The 20,090-nt window shown below is 38.6% G+C and overlaps 1 protein-coding gene across 1 annotated transcript in view; it reads left to right on the forward strand.

Annotated features, from left to right (window-relative positions):
- LOC126175289 (phospholipid-transporting ATPase VA) overlaps positions 1 to 20,090 on the forward strand; it is a 361,539-nt gene that overhangs the window by 242,739 nt on the left and 98,710 nt on the right. The window contains 4 exon segments of the mRNA XM_049921954.1: positions 6,222 to 6,426; positions 8,500 to 8,692; positions 11,615 to 11,865; positions 12,166 to 12,315. Of these exon segments, the coding sequence (XP_049777911.1) occupies positions 6,222 to 6,426; positions 8,500 to 8,692; positions 11,615 to 11,865; positions 12,166 to 12,315 (799 nt within the window).

The following is a 20,090-nucleotide window of genomic DNA, read 5'->3' on the forward strand; positions in this document are numbered from 1 at the left end:
CATATAAGACTTTTCTTACGAAAGGCTAAACGTAACGCATAATGCATTAGGTATTCTATAGATCGCACGTAGAGATGATCATCATTGAAAGGGCGCTATTTCCGGAATAAAGCCCATACATAAACGACGTCGCAGAAACAAATTTGCAGTGTCTCGAATGTAGCCCTTTTCATGCATAAAGGTGCATCTATGTGTACAGAACCTGGTGCTGTCCTTAATTCATTTTGTCAAAATTTGGAGTAAAGACCTTTCAAAAATGACTGTATCAATTATAAAGAACCCATTCTTTTTCAAGGTATGATGTGTACTCCGGGTCATTACTTCGGAAAAAACTGAATGTATGTCTAACCTCCATTTATGCGCTCATTTGTAAATTTTGCGTCTGGATGTTGCGAGATAATTCCTTGTTTAACAAGCTAGCCAGGAATGTAATATCTCCCATACTAGATGACGAAATACATCCCCATATCAAACAACTACGCCCACCTTGTTTTACAGTAGGTTGCAAATGTCTATCCTGCAGCTCCTCATTTGCCTTTCCCAGCACCATTTTTCTTCCGTCTGTTGAGAAGATATTGAATTTGCTGTCATCGACAAATACACCATGACGCTTTGGTGACGTGAACTTTGGAATTGGAGCGTTTCACATCGGTGCACTTTGTTCACGAGTGGCATTTTCCCTTGCCACTGTTCCGTTATACTCGTCTTCCCTGGTAACCTTTCGGACAGTTGATTCACGTACTTGCTTACTACTTTTTGGAGCAGATGGATTTCAATTTTAGGTGCCCTTAATAGAAAGTTAGGATCAATCTTTCTCATAATTGATTTCTCTTCTCTTTCATTTAGCTTGCTTGGCTGCCCTTCTTGAGGGACAGATTGTATCCTATTCTTGTTCTCAAATTGTATTATAGCATCCTCAACCGTATTTCTGGTTATTAGCAAATGTAAAATATTTCTGTAGCTGTAGGCCGTTGGCATGGTGAAAGATGAAAAATTGTCGCTGTTCGAACGTCATGTTGCATCCCGTTGCGACCTTGTAGACCACGTGGCAGGAAGGAACAATAAGTGAGCGGACAAGGAGGAACGGATCTATCATACAACACCACAACGTGCCTTCATTCAGAACTCGACTGTTCTTAAGTGCCCGAATGTTACGGATTTATTGTTTTACGACCCTTTCAAATTAATTAAAAATGTTCGTTAACACCTTGCAGTGATTCAGTTATCATATGTTATATAACAGTTCTCTTTCTTATTGGAACGGGCAAATTTTGTGGACGTTCGATACGCAGTCACTTAACTAACACCAAAGTTATTAAAACAGTGCGATCCAGCTTTAGGGACCCAGTGGCCAGCGATTGTAGTCGTACGACTGTGAATGGTCCATCACTTGGGAAGCACTTGCTCCGCAGTGAATCACTGGGCTACTGGAGAACTCATAACGCTAACAGCAGGCGGAGGGTGTGTGCCGCGCGTGGGTGGACGCTGCGTGAGGTGGGGGTGATGACGTCAGGAAGGAGCGCCGGCTGTATGCGTGACCTACTTAACGAACTGCCAGCTGCCCCGCGCCTGGAGTCGCGGTCAGCGAACAAACACCTGCGTCACCTGAGTTTCGCTGGTTTTGACTGCTTACCGGCTGAAGTTCCATTACTTCACTTTTTCCCGCTATCACTTTCTGTTGAGGCAAATCGGTCACCGTACTGAGTGACAAACCGTTCCAGCAAGGAATACGAAGATTTCTGGTTCGAATAATGGAACTTGCTTTAGTCTCATTCCGCACTTTATTTAGCAAAAATCTTACATTGAGTTCATATACAGGGTATGGAAGGACAATTTGACCAAAGGTGTAAGGGCAGAAAAATAGCATCAAAGGAAGGAATTTGAGTATTGGAACTCGGGGACGTATTTGCATATTTTCGGCGCTGCATAAACGTAACTGAAATCTGACAGATGTACATCTGATCAAAGTGAAAAGTAATTCACGAAAAATGTGTATCCAAAGAAAGCGTTTGGAATAATCAGTCGTCACGATGACTACAGCAAAAACTTAGTGTCACATACACATGTATCATACTTGGCTAACGTGCCATACAGAGCTTCTTTATAAATGAAAACAAGCACATTCCCATGTTTTATGTAACAACAGGCTTAAAAAGGACAATGTAAATGAAAAAGAGTATGCTCTCGTATACAGACGTGCCATCAGTTAATTAACATGACCATGTCGTAGCAGTTGTTCAAACTGACCACCGTTTTCACGCCGACATAGAATATAGCGGTGACGCAGGGATGTGCGTGTTCTCTTAATTATGCCAGTAGTAGTCTGAACCACTTTTGCTGCTGCCATAATAGGGGCCACCAAGTCCTGTTCATCCTCAAATGGTGTTGCACACATATTGTCTTTCATGGCACCTCAGAGGAAAAAAATCCAATGGTGTCAAGTCTGACGAATGTGGAGGCTACCGCATTGGTCTGCCACGCCCGATTTTTATGTCAGCAGATGCCCTGTCTAGGTAATGTTGGACAGCATGTGCAAAATGTGGAGTTGCATCATCATGTTGGAAGCAAAGGTTCTGCCTGACTCTCAAATGGTACATCCTCCTGGAGTGCAGGCAATACTTATTGCAAAAACACAAGTTAAGAGTGAGCACTAACCTCTGAGGCAACATGGGTGAGTCATTCACAATTCCCACCCACGTTTGCAGCACATCGCTCTCGGTGACAATGTATGTACGACAGGGAAATGTGGCTCTTGTGCTGCTTGTTGTAGGAACCAGTCAACAAACTCCAGACAGCTAGAGAAGTCACCTGGGCCTGACAGCTTGTAACTTTTGTTGCTGGATAGGATGTAAACCAGTCTCATGAATGACATTCCAGATGTGACGCTGGTCTCTGCCAAGTTCATGAACGTCTTGTCTGCTTCTTGTCATTGGATCTTGCTCTGTTGGATGTAACTTATCTTCGTCAAACTCAGCTTTACGAACAGTGCATCTCCTGCTTGTATCATGCTTATTAGCTCACATACATGTTGTTTCTCTCATATGTCTGTCAACTGATATAAAAGTATTTTTCTGAGGTAGCTTGCAATATGGATAATGTTCCTGGTAAATCGTATGAGCCACCCTTGCATTGTCAAGAACAGTGGCATAGGCCAAGTGCATCTCAATCAGCTTATTCCATGTGAAATGACATTCCATGTTGCTGCTTCTCAGCACTCACTCACTCACTCACTCCTTGGTGCCTACTCAAGTTGGACCACTATTCAGTTACGGAGATATGTACAGGCAAATAGATGTGCAACTATTGAGTGACTGATTATCCAAATGAACCTAGGGGTTACCAACAGTGTGCCCTCAATGACCGTTGAGCAAATGTTGCTCCTTATGGGCCTCTGCAGCATGCATTTGGTTCATGCGCCCATGCACACTGCTTATTAGCAATGAAGGCTGGAATTTTCATGTCGTTACTGCAACTGCACATCCACTGAATGCTGACAGGTGGCCTTTCCAGATGATTCATGTTTTATGCTCAATGAGACAGATGGCTTTTGGTATGTACAGCCTAAAATGCCTGAAAGTGAACGCCCTGCAACAGTTTACAGAAGGGTGCGGGCCAAAGGAGGGTGCATTATGGTTGGGGGATTGTTTTCGAGGCATTCTCTGTATCATCTTGGTCATTCTGGAAGGTATATGGTCCATAACTAGGTACAGGGCACCATGTCCATCACTGCATGCAGTTTTTTTTTCCCCTCAGCATGATAGTATCGACCAACAGGACAATGCAGTGTATCACACAGCGTGTATTGTTCATGTGTGATTTGAAGACACAAGGATTAATTTACTGTACTTCCCTGGCCACCAAACTCCCTGGATTAAAACCCAGTCAATAATCTGTGGGACCTCCTGGATTGCACCTTTCAGAAGCTCATTGACACTCTTCCTAAACATCTCACTTGGTCTGTGCTGTAAAATAAAATTATTTAAGCTTTTGACAGTTTGTCACATAAACAGACTGGATAGTATAATGCAAAGAGCATAAATTTTGATTGATGTAACCTCAGATCACGTCTTATGTCATCTGGGACATAACACAGTCAATGCATAAAATAGCAATAGCAGTAAAATTGATTCACAGATGAAATTCATGCTTCAGGGCACAATTTCTTTCTAACATTACTGAAATTGCAATAGATCAGAGATAGAAGGATTAGTTCTTGGTCTGGTTGGATAGTAATGGCAATTTGCAGGTTTAGAATTCATCACTAGGTACAATATATTATACCAGTTAATTTCATTAAAAAAAATTGGAATCAGGTAATAAGAGGGTTATAAGCAAAACAACGGCAGGGTGTTAAGTGATAAAGCTTAATAAGAGCTTCAAATAAACAACAATTGGTCTCTTAACAGCTGTGAGCTCAAAGGTTCCATGCTGATTCTTAATCTTTCTTCCAAAATCATACTGTTAAAGCATAAAAACACACAAAGCTCTATTTATCTTATTTCATGATATATGCTGTCATTGACTTCCCCTTTCGTGTTAGGTAAGTTGAAGCAGTGACAGGATAGACTTCTGACAAAAAATAGAAAAAATTCCAGAAATTCCAGACTGAGGAACTCAGTCACTTGTTGGATCTGAAAAGGGAGAAATAATGCCAAAGAAAAAGCGTATATACATGGAAATTATGATATGTGGCTGAACTTGTGTACTTATAAGTACAGTCGTATGTTTGTTTATTGGAGAATTTATTTAACAGCCATTTTTACCACATAATATCAGGGAATTTTGCTGTTAAAAATATAAGAATTCAAAATAATATGCTGCCTGACAGAAAAAATGGAGGTCCCAGGGAACATAGTCTAATGTTGATGTAACTGTGTACATGTACACACTATTAATGAATGTTTAAATGATTAGAATTGCAGTTCTCTGTGATAAGTAGAATGACCCCAACAGAGCATTAATGTTGGGTTTCTTTAATGTCGTTACCAGCAACAGCAGTTGAGTAATCACTCTGAAGGATATGGAGATGTCGCACACTCAAGTGAGACCATGTTATCAGCACCTGACAGTTTGAAAAGAAGCACATTGTGGGTCTCAATTTGACTGGCTGGTTAAATCGTGCAGTATCCGTATTTGTGGGACATTTGGATGTGACAGTGGCCTCATGTTGGACTGCGTGGAAATGTGAGGGCAAGCATACTCCTCATCAAGTGTTCAATCAATCATGTCTGACCACCACAAGGAAGATCACTATATCATGCACCAGACACATTGTAACCCTTTCACATCTGCTTCTGCCATCCAAGAACAAGTAAGGGATCCTTCTAACATTCAGTGGAATCCTACACCATTGATCAGAATAGTAGAAGCTGGACTAGGAATTGCCATTTCATGCATAGGTTGCAGTTAATACAACACCACAAATGGCAGTGTTTGGAGTGGTGCCATGACTGGGAAGTGTTGACTGCTGATGAATGACATCACATTGTATCCAGTGATGAATCACTGTTCTGTACTACTCCCGGAGACAATTGTTGGTGATTATGGTGCCAACTTGGGGAGAGGTTCCAATCTTCCAATGTCTTGGAGAGGCAAGGTGGTGGTACACAAGGTGTCATGGTGCGGAGACCCATCAGATATGACTTCAGATTGTGGCTATTAGCGATTAAGGAAACTCTGATAGTTTGTCACAGGATGTTCCCTGTCATATGATGGTACCATGTGGCCATTTTGCTTATCCACATGTGGAATGCATAGTCATGAACTGCCTGTATGATGTTGAGACACTCCTGTGGCAAACAAAATAAACATATCTTTCTTCGACGGAGCATGTGGGACCAACTTGGATGTCAACTCCATCCCAGTGCCAGTATACTGGATATCATGGACCAGTTAAAACAAGTTTATACAATAACTTAATGACATACTTCCCAACTGAGTAAGTGCATGCATTCTGGCTAGAGGGGGATGGAATCTCATACTTATAAGCAGGCCCCTGCTGTCAAGCTCTTTGTAAATTTCACTCAGTTTTATAATCACTGAAATAACATCACATATCCCCTAAAGCTGTGAAATTTTATTTTGTTTCCTCTTCTCATTCTGGGTGCTTCACTTTCTTTCTCAGGCAGAGTAATTGCTATTATGGTTATGCTTTCATTAATTTTATATATTTTGGTTACTTAAGTCTTTTTGGTGTTACAGATGTGTTTTTCTTTTTACAGCGATGAAGAGCGGTACAAAAAAACATTATGGAAGAAAGTAAGAGTTGGAGACCTAGTACATTTATCAAATAATGAGGTAATTCCTGCAGATATTCTTCTTCTGCGGTCCAGTGACCCTAATGGTATTTGCTATATCGATTCTTGCAATTTGGATGGAGAGACCAATCTGAAACAGAGACAAGTGGCGAGGGGTTTTGTGGAGAAGGTAATGCATAATCAGAAAATGTTTGAGGGCATTTATTTAAAATAATTTATTTTACTCTTTGTCTATAGCTTTTATGTTTGCATCAAATTAGAATTACGTTATAAGTTGATTAGATTTTTCTGTAATTTATGTCTAACTTATAAATAACTTCTCTGTTAGGAATTAGGACCAGTCACACACTTCCTTTTTCCTACAAATTTTGTTTTAGAGGTAGCTCATTAAGGCTTGCACTTGGCAGAATGGCTGTTCAAATCCCCATCCAAATGTATGGTTTCCACAGTTTCAGTAAGTAACTTAGACAAATTCGTGGAGGGTTCATTTGAAAAGGACTGTGATGATTTCTTTCCCCATCCTTCTCCTTGTTATCCCATCTCTGATGGCTCATTATAAATGGGATCTTAAACCCTAACTTTCTTTTACTGCTTATCAACTTCCACTGAATGAATGTAAATGTTTTGTTTCTATTTTTTCTTCTGATCAAATGCAGTTTGTCTTTAAAATGAGAACTTCATGCATTAAATTAAATAAATGAGCTTATTAAATTCAATAACACTTCTGCAGAAAGTTATTTTGTAATAATACATCGTTCCTTTTTATTACACTGCAAATTTTGGGACAAAATGAAGGCGGTACATAGTACTTTTAAGTAGAATAGTGTTAAATGGGTGCAAAGGTAATATCAGTGACCCTGAACTTGAGACACCTATGAGAGTGTGATATTGAAACCTGGAGGAATGGAAAATGTGGTTCAACTGCTAAATAATAAGACACTGGAAAACTTAATGAACTCTATGTTGCTGATACTGTTTCACATTTAGTGACTGTCCTCATTATGACAGTGATACAGGTTTGAATATTTTATCGTATTGGAGAACTGCTGAACCATTCAATTGACTAATTGGTATTTTTAGCAATGTCCTTTCACACTTCAGTTTACTTTCAGTACTGAATATTTGTGTTCTTAAGACAGATAATCTGAGAGTAAATGGACAAATAAAAAACAACCAGTATAGATTGTGTTACAGGTCAAAATCCTGTCTCCAAGTAGCTGAATGATTAATGGCACCTGTGAGATTTGAAGATGCATAGGAATATATTATCATAACATTGAAAACTATTGAAATGTGTCATGATGTATGATCCTGCATTGAATATATTTTATTTATAAAGATGTTTTATTGTGATGTACTCGAACACACTGCAAATCTGACAGACTATCAGAAATTCATATGGTATCATATTTTGCCTTCCTTGCTGACAGCAAACTTTCTTCATTGCAATAGTCAGTGGTATGGTTTCATATTAGTGATGCATGTTACGCAAAATAAATGTCTCTCTCCATACCCTCTTTTGCAGCAGAGTTTACTAATACACATGAAGAGAGATCTGGTTCAAATTGTGGTGGTGGAAGAACATTTCAACAACCTTCATGATTTTTCTAAAGAGAGGAGAGATGGTGATGTAAAGTTTGTGATCACCAAACTTATGCCAGATCTGGAGTTAAATCCCTAAGCCTATTCGTGGTGTTTCAAGAAGTGAGTGCATATCAGACTGTTCATGATAATTTACCTGCCGTATGGATATGTTAAGCTCGATAGTGACCTTTGTGTGATTTAAGAGGAGTAGGATATGTATCGGCACCAGATTTCATCCCCTCCCTTCTCACATCCTTATCAAGAAGCCAAGCATGGCACTGAAATTCAACACACTGATCATAGTTCCCTACGTTGGACAGATACAATTTAGACAAAACCTACACTTTGTGAAGGATAGGTGCCAGAGTTTGTGAAAAAAGAAAACGTTTTCAAATGGGCTACTGAATTTATACTCTGGGCATCCAGCCGACAGTAAAATGTGAATTTAAATTAATAAAAATAATAGAAACATTGAGTTCATGAATTTCAACTAAAAGATTAATTTTAACGGACAATTATGATTTAGTTATAATATTACAAAACTCTGTTTTATGAATTTACCATAGAACTGAAGATCATTGTGTCTGTCATACAGCTGCTATTTTCATATATGACATGAACCAAAATGCTGATTACTGCGTATTATTCATGATTTTAGCAAGATATATTTGAACCATGTAAATTCCGATCAGTGGTGGAAGTTGATGGGCCAACAACAAAGATCTATCGCTTTCATGGTTCAATTGTGCATCCAGATGGTGAAAGAGTACCAGTAAGCACAGATAATCTTCTTTTGAGGGACTGCATGGTGAAAAACACAGATTTTGTGGAGGGAATCGTTGTCTATGCAGGTAATAAGTTTATATTGGAAAAGAAATTAGATTGATGTAGATTTTTGTAAAGTATTGTTCATGTTTTATGCAAAATTACAGTTTGTACTTTTTGTTTTTAATGTAATTTTATCTATATTTAAATAACCACTATTTCCACACATAGCTCAAAGTAAAAATATGAGAACAGAATTCAACATAACTTCCTCTTCTAAAAGAAAAGGTAACATTATGTTGTTTATGTAGTTGTTTGTTTATACATCCCTACCGATTCTATGTTAGTGAAAGCTTATTGATATGTTGCTCTACAAAGTACTAGTATGTGTATTTTTAATTCTGTGTCACCTTCTTTCACAGTATGAACTTTGAGTACATACTGAAATTAAGAGAAATAATCAAGCTTTTGAAGTTCTATAACAATGGCTAACAATGACTAATGATCAAATATAATTTTGAGTGATGAGACTGAGTAATCTCAAAATAGAAATTGAAACACTTTTGAAATGTTTAAAAATATTTTTTAATTTAGTTTCAGAATCAATATTTGGATTTTATTAAATTCAAATTTGAATAACAAAGTGGTAGATGTTCATATTACTTAATTAGCCTTGGCCATTGTGAACCACTTTCCTGTTGCTCTTTTAAAGAGGAACATAGTTTCCTTTTTGTTCTCCAACAAGAGCATTTTTAAGATGCTTCCCGTCTTTTCCCTTTTACAACAGGGTATGCTGCTTATATGAAACAGATACTGTAGGGCAGTGAAGTTTCGAAGTCATTTGATTTACATTTTTTCAGGACAAGTTGCTCATTGCTCTCAATTCATTGAAACCACCCAGCTTATGAGTTGTAAAAATATGATTTTTTTAAAATTTAATTTGCAGGCTTCCCAGTTTTACATCATTTTTGGGAGTCATTTTAAGTTCTTTTCAGTCATGTTAAGACACTTTTTAATCCATTTTTTATCACCGCAGTACCTTTTTGGGCATATTTATACATATATTTAAGTGTGCATCACACAAAGACAGTACATCATTAAGTTTTGTTGATGAAAAAATGCTGACTAAAAATGTTGTTCGGTGATGTCAGAATCCTTGTGATAAACTCAAAAACCCTTGTGATAAACTCAAAAACCCTTGTGATAAACTCAAAAACCCTTGTGATAAACTCAAAAACCCTTGTGATAAACTCAAAAACCCTTGTGATAAACTCAAAAACCCTTGTGATAAACTCAAAAACCCTTGTGATAAACTCAAAAACCCTTGTGATGACTCTAGAACCCTTGCTATGACTCTAGAACCCTTGCTATGTGTTCTTTACATTAGTTAAAACTGCATTTACATCTGAGACTGGATGTTATGTGCATAAGTATGGTAACTTTAAACCTCTGGATCCCTATAACAGATAATGATATTGAGTAGTTTCAAGGTTCCCCGAGAACATCATGTTAGTAACATATAGTAAAAATTTGGCCTTTTTCACAATGGCACTTTCCATGCTCAAAAATCATGGTCTCGGGTTTTCTCAAGAACTGCCGACGGACAAATGGTACTTTATAAGTTGCCTAAGCTGCACCATTGACTACACCTAAGACAACAGAACCAACTGATTTGCTCAATTTACCTGATCTGGAGGAAGTGTGTAGTGTTTAAATTATGACCCTGTACTGTAGAATAGCTGCAGTATGCCCATTCTTCCAACAGATCATTAGACCATGGACTATCCAAACCAATTGGCCCTTTATCCCTGTGATCAGCAGAACCTGAGATGACTGTGTTTTCACATGTGGGTTTTGGAACATATTGGTAGGTGCACTGTCGTGCATGGACCGATAATGCTATTTGTAGCATTTCATCGTATTGTGGTATTTTTTACTGAAGTGCTAAATTACTTTCATTGCTTTCTGTCTTATCTTCAAATGTCATACGCAGTGTGGTGACTAAAGACATCATGTTGCTTTTGTTACTTCAACAAAGTACATTGATGATATGAGAGAGAATGCAGTGCAGTGCAGTAGGTAAAAAAAAGTTAATCTTGAAATGTCAGGCCCCAGTTTACAAAATTCTCCAAAATTCACCATTAATTTATAATCCTACAAAAGTCCTTTCAGATAATAGATATTGCATGTGATTTTTCTGATAATATTTGTTTTCATTTGTTTGGTGTGATCGGTAAACAATATACAGTCATATTAAAGTATTTGAGAGGTTAGGCTGTAATGTCAATGAGGGAGTCAATTCTCTTTGAAGCACATCAATTTTGCAAAACTAGTTTCCATAGATGCAGTTTCTCACAAAGTTTTCAGTACAATAATAAGGATATTCTAAATTTCTACCTTTGGCAGTTGAGGGTTAGTGTCCTATTTTTCTCAACATTGAAAATATTTGTCTTCCTCGCATCCCAAATTCAATCTTATACGTTTTTAAGTTTTGTAATTTATATAGGTGGGGGCTAGGAGGGAGTGGGGCACCTGAAACGTGTTGGATGTATGGTGTGTGGCAGTGGTTACCCTGTACCACTACTAGTAATTTCCCATCTGTGCAGCTGGTGGTCAGGGAAACTTGAGTACAGCATTATCAGGAGATGTTGATTCACAAAATAATAGTGTTCTGGAAACAATGTCCATTACTCATATAAGAACATGTAACTCTCTAGTAGGGAAGAAAATGTTCGTGAAAGAAATTTGTGGCATTTTCAAAGAACTCTTAACTTGACTTGCTGTTGTATATGTTTCATCCCAAGTTTTGATAGCTAATTTTACCTTTGAAAATTCATTACACTGGTACACAAGTCCACAGATCTAAGTGCTTGTACACGTAGCTATAGAAATTTTGGTGTTAACATTGGATTTAATGTTTCAATGATTTACAAGCTGTTAATACAATATACTTACTGTACTGATGCCTGTAACCATTCTACCAGAGGGCAAAAAATGTTCTTTTTCAGGACATGAAACTAAAGCAATGTTGAATAATGGAGGGCCTAGGTACAAACGCTCCAACTTGGAACGCCAAATGAATCTGGATATAATTTGGTGTGTTCTTATTCTCATTGTCCTATGTGTAATTGGTGCTGCTGGCTGCAAGTTGTGGTTGTCTTCGTATGATGGTATCTCAGTGCCACCATTTATTCCTAGCATGCAGAATTCCACAACTGAAGGCATTTTGAGTTTCTGGACTTTTGTTATAATCCTGCAGGTAATAATTTTTTTTCACTTTTGGATATATCTGTGAGGTTTCTCAAGATGTTTTGCTATGCATCTGTATTTATTGCATTATTTATGGAACCTGTACATAAATTCTAATACCAATGTTTCTCCTGTAGAACATTAAGGTGGACAAAAATTTGATGTGTTGAGCCATACATAATTCTGTCTGAGAATCTGTGTGGTTTAGTCATTTGAATGTCCCCTAATTTCTCGTTATGTCTTTTTGATGTTGATGTATTCTGTGTAAGTATATCATGCCATTTATTATAACTGTTATCATACCTTCCAGATAATGATACCACTCTCACTTTATGTGACGATAGAAATGGCAAAACTTATACAAGTGTACCATATTCACAATGATGTCAATTTGTATGACCCAGAAACTAACAAAAGGATAGAGTGTCGTGCATTGAACATACCAGAAGAGCTGGGCCAAGTGAGTATTACCACATAAAAGGCAGTGCGGGGTAGCTACGTGTTCTCTCTCTCTCTCTCTCTCTCTCTCTCTCTCTCTCTGGTGTGTGTGTGTGTGTGTGTGTGTGTGTGTGTGTGTGTGTGTGTGTGTGTGTGTGTGTGTTTGTCCATAGCGTAAGTTAGTTTAAGTTAGACTTGGTAGTGTGTAAGCCTAGGGACCGATGACCTAAGCAGTTTGGTCCCATAAGATCTTACCACAAATTTACAAAATAAAAGCGCCCAAGTATTGCTTTTCACGGAAATCGAAAATATTATGTTAATTGTTTTGTATTTGAACTTTTACATCTATGAGTAGAAGCTTTTGTTTGTGGTACTACAGAAGAATGCTGAGGGTTAGGTGGGTACTTCAGATAACTTTTGAATAGATACTGAACTGAATTGAAGAGAAAACTAATCTGTTGTACAATGTGACAACAGAGAGATCATTTGATACCTGAGGTATCGAGGATTAGTAGATTTGGTCATCGAGGCAAGTTTTGGTGGTAACGGTAGTAGAGGGGGACCAAGCTTGACTATAGCAACAATACATTTAGGGGAATAATGTATTTATTTGATTTGGATATCTTGTATGTAATAATTTTAAGTCTGTTCATGTGTTCCAATTATTTACTCAAATTTTTATTTATGAAATAAATGATCCACTACATTGCCTTTCATACAAATTGAAATATGCAAATGAAAATTAAGGTATGCAATAGGAAACAACAAATTCAGGTACATATACTTAACATATAACTGAACACAGATGAAAAATAAAAAATGCTAATGATAATAATTAAAGAGTGTGTTTTTAAGAAATAAAATAATGAATATGATTTTAGTAGCACACAGTCTAGATGGGGGAGTGCATGAGTAGGTTTTTGAGTGACCGTGAATGGTTGATGATGAAAACAGAACAAAAATATGAAAGGGCAAATCGAGAGTAATGCAAAACAAGTGGTTAGTGACAAAAACAGCGCACAAATTCAAAAGAACAAACCGAGAGAAATGGAAAACGTGGAAGCCAAGAATAATCCCCAGTGTACAAACAAAGCTGCAATAGCAGACAAAGAGAAAAACCAAGAACAAGTGAGTGATTATATGCAAAATAATGTCGGTGATCAGAAAACTTTGGAATCAACAACACAATTCGATGAGAAAACGGTGTACACTTTCCTCCTTGCTTTTGTACCACCAGATCGTCGTGCCAGCTAATGTGAAGCCCACACTGCACTGGATAGCCAGCGCTTAATCTTAATAACAAAGTCCAGTGAGAGTACCAAATCTCTCCCCACTTTAATAAGTGCATAGTGTCGAAAATGACCAGACTTATGTTTTGCCCACTGTTTCACCAGTGGAACCAGCCGCAATCCAAATTCTGGAGTTGAATATCTCTATGGCATCGTTTTCATTTTCTGACTAGTCCACTTGATACTATTTCAACATTGACTGTTGGCTATTTCTATGTTGGGAGAAGTGACTCGACCCTCTTGGGTTGGCAGTCCTGTGCTGGTTCGATCTGCTGCAGCTGCTACTGCTGCTGCTGTTAATGGTGGCATGTATTCTTGTTGTAATGACATCCTGTCTGTGGTGGTTGGGGGGGAGGGGGGGGGGTGAACTGGGAGCACTGCCCTTCTGCGGGGAAGGCTTAAAAATATGGTTGTGGGTAGTGTGAGGTTGGAGGTCCCATAGGTCCCCTGTGCTGGGTTGAAGAATGGGGATGGCTTCTGCATTTGTTGTGGTGACAGATCAGGCACTCCTGCTCAGCCTCAGTGAGGTACATTTGGAGTCACTTGTGGACAAGGATGATTGCTGATGTCCAATCAGGCTTCTGGTCAAATGTGTGAGCCCACATAGTGGTAACCTGCTGGTAGCAGGGTGTGTGATTTGGGGTTGGGACTCACGGTACAGGTTGCAGTAAGGTCATCTAAATCTACATCTATATGATTACACCTCAGTTCACAGTTACGTGCCTGGTGCTCATTAAACGTCTGTCAAACTATTTTTCTACTGTTCTGCTTTCAAAAAGTGCATGGGAAAAACAAACAATTAAATCTTTCTGTTCAAGTTCTGATTTGTCTATTTTATTACAGTGATCATTCTTCCCTGTGTAGGCTGACATAAACAAAATGTTTTTGAATTCAGAGGAGAAAGTTGCAGATTGAAATTTCATGAAACGATCTCGCTGCAAGGAAAAACACCTTTCTTCAGAAGATTTCCATCCTAACTTGCATATCATATTCATGACACTCTCTATCCTTGTTTTCATGATCATATGGAATAAGCTACTCTTCTTTGAATTTTTTGATATCCTCTGCAGTCCTATCTGGTATGGTCCTACATAAGACAGCAGTGCTTCTGAAGAGGACGGACAAGTGTAGTATAGGCAGTCTCTTTAGAAGGTACTACATATTCAAACTGTTCTGCCAATAAAACACAGCTTTTGGTTTGCCTTCCCCACAACTTTATCTATGAATTTCTTTCCAATTTAAGTTGCTCATAAATGTATTCCCTAGGTATTTATTTCAGTTGACAGGCTTTACATTTGTGTGATTAATCGTGTAATTTAAATTTAGTGTATTCTTTTGTAGTGCTCATGTGGGGGACTTCACACTTTCCATAATTTAGAGTTAACTGCCAATTTTTGCACTGTCTCTTCTAAATCATTTTGCAATTTGTTTTGATCATATAATGACTTTACATAATGATAATGAAGCATCATGTACAAATAATCTAAGAGGACTGCTCAGATTGTTTCCTAAATCATTTATTTAGGTTAGGAACAGAAAAGAGCTTGTAACACTTCCTTGGGGAATACCAGATATCTGTTTTGTTTTACTTGATGACCTTCCATCAATTACAACTTTGACAGGAATCATGAACCCAGTCACGTAACTGAAACAGTGTACCATAGACATGCACTTAGATTAAAAGCTGCTTGTGAGGAACTGTGTCAAAAGTATAGAACTCTGGAATCTATTTGACATTCCCTCTAGATAGCATTAATTACATGAATAAAGAGCTAGTTGTGTTTGTTTTCTATGAAGTAATTCATAGTTGTCAAACATAGCGTATTTCTCAAAATCCTATTGCAGACTGATGGTAGTGATATGGGTTTGTATTTCAGCTGATTACTCCTGATTCCTGTCTTAGGTGTTGGTGTGACTTGGGCAACTTTGCAGTCTTCCTGTGAGTGAGAAATTTTATGTGACTGCTAAGTATGGAGCTATTATATCAGCATACTCTGAAAGGAAACTGCCTGATATACAGTGTGGACCAAAAAACTTGTCTTTATAAACTGATTTAAGCGGCTTCATTAAGGGTGTCTACTTCTAAGTAGGTGGTGAGGTGCTGTATTCCATTGCATTGGCAGAATGCCTCAGATTCTACTGAAGTACGACGACAAGCGAAGGTTAGTAGAGATTTGTGCATCTGTGAAAAGATGTATGAGCAAAGCATACAACAGCTACCACCATCACACCGTAGCAAAAGATCTGGCAGGGAACCTGAGAAAATTTTGGTCATTTGTAAAATTGCAAAGCGGTCTAAGGCTTCCATTCAGCCCCTTGTTGACCAGTCTAGTGTGGCAGTTGAAGACACTAAAACGAAAGCTGAAGTTTCAAATTTCGCCTTCAAGAAATTGTTCACACACGAGAATCGTACGAACATACCGTCATTTGACCATCTAACAGACTCCCATATTGACGACATAGTAATAAGAACATTTGGCGTAGAGAAGCAACAAAAGGATTTGAAAGCAAATAAATCACCACTTCTGGGTGAACTCCCGGTTTGATTTTACAGACAGCACTCTGTGGCATTGGCCCCTTACTTAGCTTGCATTTGTCGTGAATTTCTTGTCCAGTCCAAAGACCCAAGCAAAGGGGAAAAAAAAGTGCAGGTGACTCCAGTATATAAGAAAGGTGAAAAAATGGACCTGCAGAATTGCAAACCAATATCCCTAACTTCTGTTTGCTGCAGAATCCTTGAACATATTCTCAGCTCGAATATAATAAACTTTCTTGAGACTGAGAAGCTTATGTCCTTGAATCAGCATGGTTTTAGAAAGCATCACTCGCCAGCTTGCCTTTTCTCACCATATGTGGATGAAGGGCAAAAGGCAGATTCCATATTTCTAGGTTTCCAGAAGCATTTGACATGGTGCCCCATTGCAGGCTGTTAACGAAGGTATGAGCGTATGGAATAAGTTCACGGATATGTGAGTGGCTCGAAGACTTCTTAAATAATAGAATTCAGTATGTTGTCCCTGATGGTGGGCGCTATTCAGAGACAAGGGTATTGTCAGGAGTGCTATAGGGAAGTGTGATAGGACCACTTCTGTTCTGGATATACATAAATGACTTGGCTGATAGGGTAGGCAGCAATCTGCAGTTGTTTACCAATGATGCTGTGGTGTATGGTAAGGTGTGAAAGTTGAGTGACTGTAGACAGATAGGAGATGACTTAAAAAAATTCCCATCTGGTGTGATGAATGGCAGCTAGCTGTAAATGTAGAAGAGTGTAAGGTAATGCAGATGATTAGGAAGATCAAGCCTGTCATGTTTGGGGACAGTATTGCTAGTGTCCTGCTTGATACAGTCAAGTCGTTTAAATATCTGGGCATAACGTTGCAAAGTGATGAGAGGTGGAATGAGCATATGAATACTGTGGTAGGGAAGGCAAATTGTCGACTTCAGTTTATTGGGAGAATTTTAGGAAAGAGTGGATCACCTGTAAAGGAAACTGCATATAGGACATTGGTGCGACCTATTCTTGAGTACTGCTCAAGTGTTTGGGATCCGTACCAGGTCAGATTTCTGGAAGACATCAAAGCAATTTAGAGGCAGGCTGCTATGTTTGTTACCAGTAGGTTCGAACAACATGTAAGTGTTACAGAGTTGCTTCGGGACCTATAATGGGAACCCTTGGAGGGACAGTGATGCCCTTTTTGAGAAATACAACTGAGAAAATTTAGAGAACAGGCATTTGAAGTTGACTGCAGAAAATTTCTACTGCCACCAACATACATTGCGCATGAGGCTCACGAAGATAAGATCTGAGAAATTAGTGCTCATATGGAGGCATACAGACAGTCGTTTTTCCCTTGCTCTATTCGTGAGTGGAATAGGAAAGGAAATGACAAGTAGTGGTACAGCGTACCCCCCCGCCAAGAACCATATGTTGGCGTGCAGAGTATCTATGTAGATGCAGATGTAGAACTACACTAGTATCTTTCTAATTTTATCCCTCTTTCACAGCTTCAAACGTGACTGTATTCAGTACACTAGAAGTATGAATTAAAAAACGCCTTCATTCACAAATTTTTGTTTTTTATTAAGTACACAATGCGTTTTGGACCCTATGCCTCCATCATCAGGTGTCATTTGCCATAATACAGGCTTTATGTTTTCTCTGAATGAGGTGAAATGCATATTCTGCATAATCCAAGAAAAGCTTTTTTAACATTTTAACACCAGCATACATTCTTTTCTCCATTGTTCTCGTACGTATCATTTTGTTAAAGAGGCACATTTGCACACACATGTTTTTAAACATTTCACAGATGTTTTGTAGGTACAAAAACCTCTGGGGGCGGGGGTGAAGGCTGCCCCGCAGATTCCTATCTCAGTGGCTACATGCTCATGGTTCTAATCAGCTCCACATTTTCCTTCAGCACCTTCTGCATCTGTTTCTGCTGTTGTTCGTGAATGTTATTTGATGCTGCCAAAGCTGTAGAAACTGTTAATCCATCATTATGAGTTATTCACACGTGATACTCATGTGGTGATACTTAAGTAATACACTACTCAGATCTGGCAGTGCCAGGAGTTGCTCAGGACACTGAGTGGCCTTCAGGACTGAATGGATGAGGGTGCAAATAGTACACAAATTCCAAAGTGTAAATCAAGAGTAATCTAAAATTTTGGAAGCCAGAGAAAAACTATGAGTAGCTAGATCAACTTCAAACATGGGTAAGACTTGCTAAGTGCCTGTCATCTGCAGGTACTTCAGACTGGTCCAGCTGGAGATGATTGAACAGGCTAAGTTCAGGTGGTAGTAAATTCAGGGACACCCTTGTCCAATAAGGATATTTCAAAGGACTGACACAATTTGACTGTGGATGAGAACACACAATTGGCTACTCTTCATGCTGCCATGAGTCATGCAGTGATGGAAAGCTGATGGGAGCTAAAGGTGGTACTGTTGCTGTTGTCCTATTCTAGGCATAGTTCTTATAATTTTCTCCTCTATTGTTCAGTTGTGTGAACTATGAAAATGGCAAATTACATAAATTGTCACTTTAGCAGTATCTCATAATACTGCTCATTTATATAATTGAGAGTTTTGTATGGCTTCTGAATTGAGTAAACAAATAAATACAGTTATTCACAGCAGTTAAATTTTTTCTTAATTTATGATGATAAGGTCAGCTTTATTCCTAATTTATTTTGCATAGAATATTATCTTTCTAAATATTATTCTCGCATTTTATACTAGTAATGTGTTAGAGTTGTGAGTGATGATGGAGTTATTGAAGCTGCTCTCAGGTCATGGTCGACAGTCGTGTCCAGATAGGCTGTCATGTAGGTGAATGGCTACTCGAATCATGCATCATGCCATGGTTGCAGGCTGGTTAAGGCAATAATTATGCTGTTGGTGATATTCATCAGGGCTTCTGTAGGACACCTGATAGTAATTCAAAGCACTGTGGCAACATGAACATTATTGACAACCATCTATGTCCCTTTATGTACATATACATCTATACTCCGCAAACCGCCTTGTGATGTGCGATGGCAGATATTTTTGTCTACCACTGTTACTTCCCCCCCCCCCTCCCCCCCCGCCCCCCCTTTCTTGTTTTAGTTGCGAATAGTTCATGGGAAGAACAATTACCAGTAAGTTTCCATGTGGGCCTAAATCTTCCTAACTTCATGTACATAGTCTTTCCAGAAGATATATGTAGGAGGAAGCAATATATTTGCTGACTCTTATAGAAATGTTCATTCTTGGAACTTTAACAATAAACCACACTGTGATGCAGAATGCCACTTTGGAGCTTCTGTCCCAGGACTTCAGTGAAAATCCCTGTGACACTTCCGTGCATACTAAATGAAACTGTAAAGAAATGCATTGCTCTTTTTTGTGTCTCCTCTACTTCCTCTATCAGTTCTATCTGGTGCAGATCCCGTACTGATGGACAATATTAAAGTATTGGTTGAACAAGTATTCTATAAGCTACTTCCTTTGTTGATGGAGTACATTTCATGAGGATTCTTCCAATGAATCTCAGTCTGGCATCTGCCACTCCCACCATTAATTTTATGTAATCATTCCACTTCAAATCGTTCCATATGCATTCTCCAAGATATTTTATGGATCTAACTGCTGCCAGTGCTTGTTCTGCAACTGTGCAATCATACAATAAAGGGTATTTTTGTCTGTGTATTCACAGTTTGTTACAGTTGTTTATGTTGAGGGTCAGTTGCTGCTCCCTGCACCAAGCATCAATCCTCTGCAGGTCTGCCTGCATTTTGCTACAATTTTCTGGCATCTACATACAACAACATCATCGACGAAAAGCCCCATGCAACTTCGGATGTTACCTAATAGGTCATTTGTGAATATTGTGGATAGTAATAGTACTATCACACTCCTCTTTGCAATGATCAAGCGTACTTTTACATCTTAAAACTTCCTTCCGGTGAGAATGGCATACTGTCTATATTTGCTAGAAACTCTTCAATGTAATCATAC

This window comes from Schistocerca cancellata, chromosome 3, assembly GCF_023864275.1.
Source record: "Schistocerca cancellata isolate TAMUIC-IGC-003103 chromosome 3, iqSchCanc2.1, whole genome shotgun sequence".
Lineage (NCBI taxonomy): Eukaryota > Metazoa > Arthropoda > Insecta > Orthoptera > Acrididae > Schistocerca > Schistocerca cancellata.